The 10,969-nt window shown below is 57.8% G+C and overlaps 1 protein-coding gene across 5 annotated transcripts; it reads right to left on the bottom strand.

Annotated features, from left to right (window-relative positions):
* Positions 1–1,846: 1,846 nt before the first annotated feature.
* On the bottom strand, positions 1,847–10,475 carry LOC112134297 (zinc finger and SCAN domain-containing protein 2). 5 transcript variants are annotated; one of them, XM_063726196.1, is made up of 4 exons: positions 8,832–10,472; positions 5,809–6,713; positions 5,513–5,655; positions 1,847–4,134 (listed from the first exon to the last, which is right to left on the bottom strand). In XM_063726196.1, the coding sequence occupies exons 1-2, from the start codon at positions 9,159–9,161 to the stop codon at positions 5,814–5,816; spliced, it is 1,230 nt and encodes a 409-aa protein (XP_063582266.1). In that variant the 5' UTR covers positions 9,162–10,472; the 3' UTR covers positions 1,847–4,134; positions 5,513–5,655; positions 5,809–5,813. The 5 variants fall into 5 exon arrangements, with proteins under 5 accessions (XP_063582266.1, XP_054415941.1, XP_063582267.1 ...); XM_054559966.2 differs by having other exon boundaries at positions 8,406–10,466; XM_063726197.1 differs by lacking the exon at positions 5,513–5,655 and having other exon boundaries at positions 8,832–10,473.
* Positions 10,476–10,969: the final 494 nt, after the last annotated feature.

Below are 10,969 nucleotides of genomic sequence, written 5' to 3'. Positions count from 1 at the left end.
CACTTGAACCCGGGAGGCAGAGGTTGCAGTGAGCCGAGATAGTGCCACTGCACTCCAGCCTGGGTGACAAAGTGAGACTCCATGTCAAAAAAAAAAAAAAAAAAGTTAAGGAGGCCTTAAGGAGGGTGGAGATGGGAACCGGGGGAGGGTCCCAGACAGTGGGTGGAGGAGCCATGCTGTGTGAGCCACCTGCTTCTGTGCCCAGGACCGGCCCTTCCCTTGGTGTTTCCCTCCTGTACTGCGTCTGTACTCCAGGAAATTCCTATACAGCCAGGCTGGGCAGGCCAGGTCAGGATGGGCCCCGCTGATGTGTGCGCCAGTCCTGGAGGGTGGGGGTGGCGGTGGCTAGTATCTGGGCCCTGGGGAAGGCAGCAGCCTCTCGTCTCTACCAGCTCGCCTAAAAGGAAACTCCGTCATTGTCCTCCCTGCAAGCAGCAAGGCCAATGGAATGTCTGAGGCAAAGGCCCTCCTTGGAGGGCAATGGCAAAGTGGCGCTGGGTCTGACAGCAGATGCTGACCGCCTGGGATCTTGAGCACATGCAGTTTCTGACTGGAGTCTGGGGTGGGAATTGCAATTGTGCATTAACAACTCCCAGGTGACACCAACGCTGCTGGCCCGGCTTCTCCCTGCACCACCTCCACCCCGTCCCCATAGCAAGAGTGTGGGTGTGCTGCCTGGAGTCCATCCACCCATCTTCTCGTCTCGGGTTTTCCTCTGCTGAACAAAACCTTCCCACTCCCAGCACATGGACTCTAGGTGCAGCTGAGCCCCCTCGGCCATGGGTGTGCGTGTGACAAGGCCTTTCAGAACCCTGCACTCCCCTGGCCACTGAGACGGGTCTAGTAACAGGCACTGACCCGATTCAGGCCAACAAGAGTAGGACCCTCCGCTGTCTCAGATCCATTAGAGGACCGGAAGCTGCCAGGCAGAAGGCTGAGCTGCCGGCTTCTTCTTCCTGGCTGGGTCCGTGTGACCATCGAGTCACTGTACTTTTCATTTACACGAGCTCATCATTTCCTTTTTTGAAATGAGTTGAACACAGAGCCCTGCCTGATTCACTCCCAACATCACCCACCCACGTTTCAAAGGTGCAGTCCCTAAGTTCCTTACTCGCAGGACCCTCCTGGCTGACAGAGGCCACAGAAGAAGTCAGAGTCAGATGGCGCAGCACAGGGTCATGGTGCCGAAGTGAGCCCACCGCACTCCAGCCAGGCCTTCCATTGACGGGAAGGAAGTTACTTACCCAGGTCTCACGGCCACCCGGCGGCGGGCAGGACAGGTCAGCTCTCCAGAGCGCTCTGCGAGAGGTGGTCTGCAGCCAGGTCCTACTTGAGGGGGGAGGCCCAAAGAGGAATGGTAGAGTCTCTGTGCTGCGCTGTGCACTCGCATCTTTTACACATTTACTTGTTCGCTTCTCACAACTCCACAAGGAAGAGGAGCAGGGAAGGGGACTAACATCAGGAGAGGCATGTGCCTGGCCGAGACCTCCCGTTGGAGACAGAACAGCACAGGGGCCTGGTCTCCTGACTCAAGCACTCTTAGCGGTCCACTGCTCAGTCACTGAGGGAACCGTCCGACGCTTCTCAGCAAGTCTGGCCTCACCGTGGGCTGAGCAGGCAGCAAGGGCTGCAGCCTCTGTACCTGTGAGTCAGATGCAAAGGGCAGTCGCTGTGTAGGTGCCGGAAGCCTACATTAGCTCATCACTGAGGCTCTGATGTGTGTCTTCTAGGGTCTTTGGTCACCAGCCAACCTTGAAACATAATTCCTCAAGAGATGATGGAGACAGAGACAGAGGTCACCACCCTGCTCCCCGCTAAGCCCCAAATGACCACTCCTTACACCAGCTGATGTTGAGAGAACATTTATTCCACTCAGTCAGCTCCCGCAGGTGTCAGCAACCTATAGAAATATCCAGGCTGGACAACCACTTCTGTGCAGTCCTGCAGAGCCAGGGCAGGCAGTCCCTGATGCTCCCACTGCCCCAAGGAGGTAAGAGCCTGAGGCCTCTGACATCCACTTTTGACCCAGGGGAGCCAGCCCACAGCCCAATAAAAGGCACCCTTGAGTTAACTCACATACCCTCTCCCCACGTGCACTGCCAATTACCGGCCACCGACAAGCTCCAGCACTTGAGGCACCAGTCAGTCGACAAGTGTTTCCTGAGAGTTAGGAGCCCAGTCCTGTGCTAGACCCTGGTAGGGCTCAAGAGGAAATGACAGTCCCTTGCCCTCAGGGAGCTAACTGTCTAGTTGGGGACTCAAGACACACACAGAAGAGACTGGAGCGTCCGTGGGACAGCACGCAGTTCAGGGGCAAGGGCTCACACAGGGCCTGTTCGGAGCGGGAAGGAGGAATGTGGGCTGGGTGGTTTGGGAAGCCGGGCCCCGTGGATCAGAAGGGCTTAGCTGGGTAGAGGAGAGGAAAGGGGACATGTCCAAGCAATATAGGGGAAGGCACAGAGGCAGGAACAAGCACAGCACAGTGATGGGCAGAGGGGGACACAAACTGCACCATTAGCACAGGAGGGGTGTGTGTGGAGGTTTCCTCTAGGTCGGCCAAGGATTAGAGCCAGATTGGAAGCTCCTGGGGCTGGGAGCACCTTCTCATTCTCGGATCTCCCCCTGAGCATTCTGCTATTCCAGGGTGAGGCATACAGTAGGAGGGAAGAATGTATGATCCAAACTGCATCGAAGACAGCAAGACTCCAGTGCGGGGATCCACAGGCTGCCCTCCAACCACGCTGACCCAAACCCATCCCAGCCCTGGTCAGTTTTGCCTTTTCTGATGTTCATTCTGGGGAAGCAGGTGAGAACTTGTAGCTTCCAGGCTGACTGGTTCAGGTGTGAAGATGGGAGGAGTCCTCGCCCTGCTGCCAGCCTGGGCCCTGTTCCCTTCAACTGCACTGCTGCACACTCAGAGAACACACAGAAAGCTCCTCCACCGACCTCTCACCCTGCCCAGAGCCACAGGCACCAGGATCGAGGCCCTCATCCTCTTCCTCCCCAGCCCGCTGGGCTGAACACTTGGCCAGCTGGGAGGTACTGCTGACTGGACTTGGTTGGTGGAAGCAGGATTCTTTCTCCCTGGGGCAGACTCAGACCAAACTCAAGCTCCTACCAGCATCCACAGCAGTCCAGCTTCCCCTGAGACCACACGGTGAAATCAGAGCCCAGGCCAGGAGCAAAGGGCTCCTTTGTGGAAGCCAGTGGCCAGTCAGGCAGAACAAGAAACAAAACCAGAAGAGAAAATCTCGCCCAAGGGACCTCTGCCAATGTCTGGGGAAGGGAAATGAGGTTCCAGAAACCTGATGCATCATTCGTTACGTCTGGGAGAAGGGACTGACTAAAAAGGTCTCCTCCTTGGAATTATTTATTCCTGAACAAGGGAAGGAGTCTTGGCCAGGGGCAGGGAGGGGCACTACTTTTACAGTGGCCTTGACTCGGGGCTCAATGTGTGACAGGTAAGGAAAGGGCAGCAGGTGATAGCCTGGAGTCCAGGGATGGGTTTCATTCAGGGAGTCCAGTGGCTCCTGAAATTCCTTGGGGTTTTTGAGTCTACATCAGTTATCTGTTTTCCTAGGGAAGGTCCGTAACCTTCATCAGATTTTCCAAGGGCTTCGTGTCTCCAAAGTGCTAAGAAGCACTGCTCAGAAAGGAAAATGAAGCCTGCAGGTTTCATTCACATCTGGCAGAAGGTTTTGCCTCTAGAACCAGGTCTGCCACCAACTTGCTGTGCTAGCTTCGACCAATCACTTCCTGTCTCTGAACTCTAGCCAAGTGGTGGACCAGGCGGGAGCAGAGAAGCCAGCTCTCCACACAGGCATCGTCCTACCACCAGTGGCAGAGAGTGGGGGCCTGTGGCCAGGCAGCCAGGATGAGGTCTGCCCCAGCTGTGATTCCCACCAGGCCTGGGGAGTTTGTCCACCAGAGCTTGGAATCTGCCTCCAATTCCAGGCTCCAACCAGTCACCTCCACTGGTCACCGCAGTGCACCTCTTGAGGCAGGTCTTCTTACTGGATGTGTCCTCATGCCTGGGTGCAGTGCCAGCTAGGCCTCCATGGAACCCCATTCCTGGTCTCCGTGTTCAGATGGGTCCTGCACCTATCGGGTCATAAGATCCTGCCCACTCTGCAACTGTCCACAGAAACAAAGAGATCAGGATCAGGTGTGGAGCCGTGACATGGCCCTGCCCAGCCACCCCTCTGGGGCTAGGAGGGAGCGATCAGCTGACCTACCCTGAATCTGTCCTAGGGTTTGAATGAATCCTCTTTGTCCCCTACCAAGCACTGCAAGGATTACTAATCCCATTTACAGATGAGACACCTTCGGTTCAGGGCATTTTGGTGACTGACTCCAGGTGTCCCAAGTCCCTGTTTAATTTCATCTTTGCCACCAATGCTAGTCTACAGCACCTGGGAGTGGTAGGGAGAGGACAGTCTCCGAGGAGCCATAGCCACACAGCACTGAGGACGGGCAGAGGGGGCAGTGGGGAGGGATGAGTCTCCAGCACCCAGCACAGGACTGAACGTGCAGGTCCCCTCGAAGCCCCAGCTCCCTTCCTCCCAAACCACTCCCAGGGATGCCATGTCCCCTTCAAACACCCGTACCACCCCTGACACCCCTGCCCCAGCTCCTATCACATGGCCCCAAATCCTCCCTGCTCCATCGTCCACTTTTTAGTAGTGAAGCTAAAAGGTTCTGGGATTCAGAATCCAAAACAAAGCCCTGGCTTCCACCCACTGTAACCCTAAGTACCAACTGTGGTGTAGGCAAGCTTGGCAAACCTGTTTCCTCATCTGCCAAAAGGCTGAAGAGGCCCGTGCCTCAGAGCGCCAGCTTGGAATCAGAGGTCCTGGAGCAGAGTCCTGGCTGCCCCCTTTCTCACTGCCAGACCTTGGCCAGGCATCTTAGCTGGGTGCCTCATGTTCTCTTGCCCAGACGACCCAAGCCCCTCGAGGCTCCAGCTCTTCCCACATCAGTCTGTCCTCACAGTGCCTCTGATTCTCCTCCTAAAGCATAAGTCTGAGATCATTGCATTCATCTCATTAAAAATCTCAGTGTCCCCACCCCCTGACCACGAAGTCCTTTGTAGGGCAAATCTCCCCTTGGGACACCTGGAGTCAGTCACCAAACTATCAGGACCCTCCCCGTCCCCCCCGAAAACACCCTTCTACACACTTGCTCTTCCTAGAACAATTTTATTTGTCCTCATGACCTGATTCAAAGCCATCAAACTCCCCTGGGTGATGAAGAGAAGTCAGTCACCCTCCTCGGTCTCACCCCAGATTGCTTTGTAGGTTGGCCCCGCGTCACCCACCGAGTGTGAGCACCCCGTGACAGGGCCTGCGGTCCTCATGTGTGTCTCTGGGAGAGCCCAGCGCGGCACAGTCAGTGGCACATGGTGTGGCAGAATCAACTAAGGATCTGTGCACCAGTGACCTCACCCTCTCTCATCCAGTAGCTGCAATATACCCCAGTGAGGAAGAGTCCCTCATCTATATCCCAAACTTACAGATGAGCAAACTGAAACATGAAGTGAAATGACATCTCAAGGACAGCAGAGAGTGTGTACAGGAGCCAGAAGGCCTGGGGGCTGAGGTTGGGCGTGGGGATTGTGGAAAGTGGCCTCTCCAAGTCTCTTTCAACTCTGACATTCTGGGGATGAAGATCCGGTAAGCAGCTCATCACAGAGAAACCTACAGCCCGGTACCCAGACCGCCCCACCTGCCATCAAGAATCAACACCACCCACCCCACCCCCACCACCCCCAGCCCTGAGAGGGGCTCTGGCCAGCCCCGCAGGTCTCACCTGCTCTAGGCCGAATGGGCCAGAGAAGGAGAACCATGGCAGGAGCCCAAAGCAGCTGTGCGCAGCCAGCCAGACGGTCCCGAGGGAGGAACACAAGCGGGCGGCCGGAACCTCGCTGCGGCCCACACCTTCAAGAGCCCAAGCCAGCGCTGCTCCTCTCCCGGGATCCCATCCAGAGAGGGAGCTTCAGCCCAGGGCCATCTCCAGGGGTCGGGGACGCACGTGCGGGGCGGGAAGCAGCCGTCGGCAGCAGGCCCCGGGCGCATCATAGCACGCGTCCTAAGTGGGCCGCCTGGCCCTCGGGCCCGTGGCCATGGCTGCGCTGATGGGTCTTGAGCGAGCCCTCGCGCGCGAAGCTCTTGCCGCAGCGGGGGCAGAAGTAGGGCCGCCGCTCCCCGAAGACGCCGGGGCGGCGCGGGTGCGGCGCGGGCATGCGCGCGTGGGTGCGCTGGTGGTTGAGCAGGAAGCGCGGCTCGCGGAAGCAGCGGCCGCACTGCGCGCACTGGTGCGGCTTCTCGCCGCTGTGGATGCGCTGGTGCGTGAGCAGGTTCTGCTTGAGGCTGAAGCAGCGGCCGCACTCGGGGCAGGGGAAGGGCCGCTCCCCGGTGTGCGTGCGCTGGTGCACCTCGAGGTTGTGCTTGACGCTGAAGGCCTTGCCGCACTCGGGACACACGAAGGCAGCCGCGCGGCCCACTCCGGCGTGCGCCTTCTGGTGCCGCACCAGGCTGGGCTGCTGCGAGAAGGTCTGGCCGCACAGCGGGCAGCGGTAGGGCTGCTCCTCCGCAGGGTGGTGGATGACCAGGCCTCGCTCGTCCCCCAGACCCTCCTCCCCGTCCCCTGCAGGGGACCCGCCCCCGGAGGACGCCAGCTCGGTCATGGGCACTTCCAGCTGCAATCACCAGTCCCTAGGGAGACAGAAGCGGGGGCGGGGGCGGGGGTGGGGGGGTGGAGAGAGAGGGGGGTGGGAGGTGGAACCCGAGGGTTAGCCAATCCCCAGCGTGGCAGGGACACTCACCTCCCACAACCTCCACCTTTCGCCCCGTTTTTGTTCAAGCTCAAGTTCCCCTGCTGGGAATTGGTGTTCTTCTTCCTCCACTGCCTTTTAAGCACGGCCTACACTCCTTCCAGTCCCTTCCCAAGGGCACCTTCTCCTAGAAGCCTTCCCTGACCTTTCCACCCCAGGCTTAAACACCGTGTGACACAACCATGTGGCTCTCACTCATCATACTGCACGAGGGTCAGTCATGCCACCTCTGTCCCCTGACTCCCAGCACCTTAAGGACACAGATGCCTTCTTTCAACCCCAGCACCTAGCACCATGCCAGCCAGCCACACAAGACACTAGACAGATGGTGATGAGTTTCAGTGAGGATCTTCAGTTTCAGTTTCAGCTAGGATTTTCAGTTACCTTCGTCTAGATATGTCTTATCCCTCCAACCAGATCTCAAGGACAGGGGGAGGTAGGGAAATGCACCCCGAACTTGGAGAAAAGGGTGGCATTATCAGTGACTTAAAGATATTTTTGTGAAGCTTAAAACAGGAAAAAAAACACAACCCTGTAAACTTGAAAGCGACCTCAGCTAAACATTAAAGGCGGCAGCTCTTTGTTTATCAAAATGAGGCATGTGTTCAAAAGGTTTCCAAGTCACTGAACCAGGGTGTGGGCTCCCAGGGGGACTGGTCTCAGCATGATTCCTCTTGGTATCCTCACAGCAAAGCCTGGCCCAGGGCTGAGCAGCACACTCAGTGCCCAGCCAACACCCCCAAACCCAGCTCCCTTCATGCTGGTTCTTCAAAGGATCCTCTTCCCAGGGCACTGTGTTCCTCTTAAATTGTTTCCCATTGTCCTCACAACAGCCCTGAGAAAGGGGCGAAGCAGGGTTATTGAGCCCCACTTTAAAGATGGGGAAACTGAGGCTCAGTGAGGTCAACATACTTGCCAAGGTCACAGAGCAAGGTGAGCCTGGACTAGGCCTTAAGTCTCCTGTCTCACTGTTGAAAGCTCTTTTCACTGTACTAGCTGCTCAACAACTAAACACTCCTCAAAACACACACACACACCCCACTGCCACCATCCCAGCCGTCACAGAGCCATGCATTCCAAAGGGCCACTTCTCCTGTAGATGCACTGTCTACTGCCACCACTCCCACGACCCCCACCTAAACTTGGGCTCCTGCAGGGCCCTAAGGCCTGCCTCATCCATTCTCCCCAACCCCATCAGGGAAGCCGGCTGAATATTCCACTGGACGTCCCGAAGGCCTCTCTTCACTTCCAGCCTCAGTCAACCTATCTGCAGAGTGGGGTCTCAGGGCCACCTCCTCTGTCTTCCGTACCCTCGAGGCCAGGGTGGAACGGACCCTGGGGAAGGAGACAAGTCCTACTTGCAAGAGACCCCACCCACAAGTCTTTTCCACAGGCAGCTGCACTGACATCTGCAAAGACAGATCATCAAAGTCCCCTTGGCCAATCTCAGCCAGGCCCTGTGACTGGGCAGCCTCCTCACTCTCCCCAGCTATACCCCTGACTGAGGCCCCGCCTGCACGCCGAGAGGCCCCCCGTCTCTCCCCCAAGTTCTTTCATCCCATGCCACACTCACAGCCCAGCTGAGCCCCTGCTCCTCCGGTCTCCGGCCGCAGCTCTTTGCTCTACAGTCTGCGCTGCTCAACGCAAATACGGTAACTCTCCCGCAGCGACTCCCGCGCCCCTTCTCCCCGCCCCCATAAAGACGGCAAGCCTCCCGCGACGTTGCTCTTATCAAATAGCTGCATTAATCGGGAGAGCTGACCCCACCCCACCCGACCTTACACACAACCTTGCCAACTTCTGCGGCCGGAGCAACCCTGGAGAAATATGGTAAACTCTGCGTCGCAACCCCACCCCCACGAAAATACGTAGGCCTCCACCCTGCTGCCGCAACCCACCCCGCCCGACTGCAAGCCCCAGCTCCCAGAGGGCATGAATGCAGCCCACCCCCCGCGGCCGCAGCGCCCCCCCGCGGAGCCACGCAACCCTGGATAAATACGTAATTAAGTCGCGGCGCTCCCACTCCCGGAAAGGACCTGCGCGGGACCCGGCAAATACGGTAGCGCGCCCGCAGTGACCCGCCCCCGAGGGTCCGGCTCTGGCCTCGGTAAATACGGTAACCTCCCGCCGCGGCCCCAGCGCGGCCCCGCGCGGACTCACATGGCGCCGCCTCCCGAGCCTTCCGTCTCCGCTGCAGCGCCGCAGTCGCCGGCGTCGTCGCAGCCGCACAGCAGCCCCGTGAGGCTGGGAGGTCTAACTCTCCGGCAGCCCGGCTGGCGGAAAACGGGGCTGCCAGCGCTGCGCCCGCCCGGGCCGGAGCGGCAACCATGCGGGGGCCGGTTCTGGGGCCTGAACGTCCCACGGAGCGGGCCCTCTCAAGCCCCCGGATCCGCCGACCCAGACATTCCCCCTTTCGGGATTCCCTGAGGCCCGCATTCGGCCGTTATAGCACCATCCCTATTTTCCTAACCCCAAGGCCAGGCCCACAAACCGCCCCCAGCGACCAGGAAAGAGGGTCGGACGGAGGCGCCGGCCTTTCCCCGGGTGATAGGGGCTGAGCGCCGGAGCCCGGCGGCGGAGCGGCCCTGGGCGAGGGTTTCAGGACTGGAGACAACAGTCAAAGGGGCCGAATCGAGGAGCTGCCCTCGCTGACAGTTTCGCCAAAGTCTGCCTGACTATATGGCCTGGGTTATATCACTAGAGTGACCAGAGGGAAAGGAAGAAGACATCAGGCCCCTGCTGACCCCACCTCCTCAGAAAGGAACCCGCAGTCAAGCCGGAGATATCCCATAAGAGAGCAACTTACGACGTCTGGAGTAGCAGCAGCAGCGGGCGTGAGAGGGCAGAACCAAATTACAGCTTCCAGCTGCCATTTAATGATAATGTCCCTTACTCGGACATAACTTTGCCTTTTACAAAGCCCTTTTCCATGTATGATCTCGTGGGAACCTTCCAATAACCATGTGCACCCTAGCTTGTGTGGGTATTATCCCATTTTATAGACGGGAAAATAAAATTGAAACACAGAGTGGCTTCCTCCAACACACAGCTCTAAGTAGCAGAGCACAGATGGGGACACGGCACCGTGACCCAGCACCGTGACCCAGCTTGCGTTCCACTGCACCGCCCTGGGACTGAGACCCTCAGACATAAATAGGGTGTGACGACAGGGAAGTAAAAACCTGGGCCCCAGTGAGAATGTGCCTGAGGGTGTACATTTGACAGACAAAAAAACAGACGCCTGAGAGGAAAAGTTATTTTAAAAGTCACAAGTGGTAGAAGAACATTAAATAGGCTTTTTTCTCTGTGGCCTCTCTGTAGCTGCCAGGTGGAGAAACGTAACTCTCTCTCCAAGGCCCAGGCAGGGATCCTTGCAGCAGACAGTGGATGTGGCAGTTGGGGTGGCGCTGTCCCTGATGGAGGGCATTGAGAGATGCAGGCCTCCCGATATCATGAGGGTCCTCTCTGCAGCTCTGCAGGTGCCCACTGTGTCTTCTGGAGCCAGGTGGGAGCCCCTAGGCTGTAAAATCAGCCTCTTCCTCCCAACACCAGGCCTGGAGGTCAGGCCTGCCTGCTTTCACAGCTCGCTTGGAGGACCAGTCCGCCCCACCAGGCCCCACCCGTCTGGCTTGTGGCCTCTGGGGAATCCACTCCTACCCCAACCCCCACCCCATCCCTTCACTGCACTGCTGGATGTGGGACTTTAGGAGTTCCACGTCCCAGGGAAATTGGCATTTTAAACAGAGACAACGGGAAGGGCATACTGGGAAGACAAAGAAACGAGTCCATAGGACAGATGTTGAGTTCTCATGCAGTGACACCAGCACCCCAGGTGCTGATGACCAACCCCACCCATGCCTCCACTCGAAGCACATCAACACTGCTCAGCTCTCCAGCCCCTGCTGTCACCTGCCAGAGCCCCCAGTGTTCATCTCCTCTGCAGACCATAAGAGAAATGGGGACACTCGGTGAACACCATGTTTTTCAAAAGCAAAATCAATAATATGCCTGAGGATGTCTCCCATATTTTTAGCAGCATTTCTAGGTAAGCTGAACCAAAATAGAAAGGAAAAGAACACGGCTAGGGTGGACACAGACACGAGCAGTACCACCTTAAACCTGCCCTGTCTCAGCGGG

The sequence above is a fragment of the Pongo abelii genome, chromosome 6 (assembly GCF_028885655.2).
Source record: "Pongo abelii isolate AG06213 chromosome 6, NHGRI_mPonAbe1-v2.0_pri, whole genome shotgun sequence".
In the NCBI taxonomy this organism is placed as follows: Eukaryota; Metazoa; Chordata; class Mammalia; order Primates; family Hominidae; genus Pongo; species Pongo abelii.
Note: the sequence above shows the minus strand (reverse complement) of the source record. Positions and strands in the feature narration are given on the sequence as shown.

Excerpts from the sequence above, each read along its gene's own strand:
- LOC112134297 (XM_063726195.1), bottom strand. The coding sequence starts at position 9,161 with ATGGTTGCCGCTCCGGCCCGGGCGGGCGCAGCGCTGGCAGCCCCGTTT. Across the intron at positions 6,714-8,831 it reads GAGCGCCGCGACTTAATTAC|GGACTGGTGATTGCAGCTGG; the intron begins GTATTTATCCAG and ends CTGTCTCCCTAG.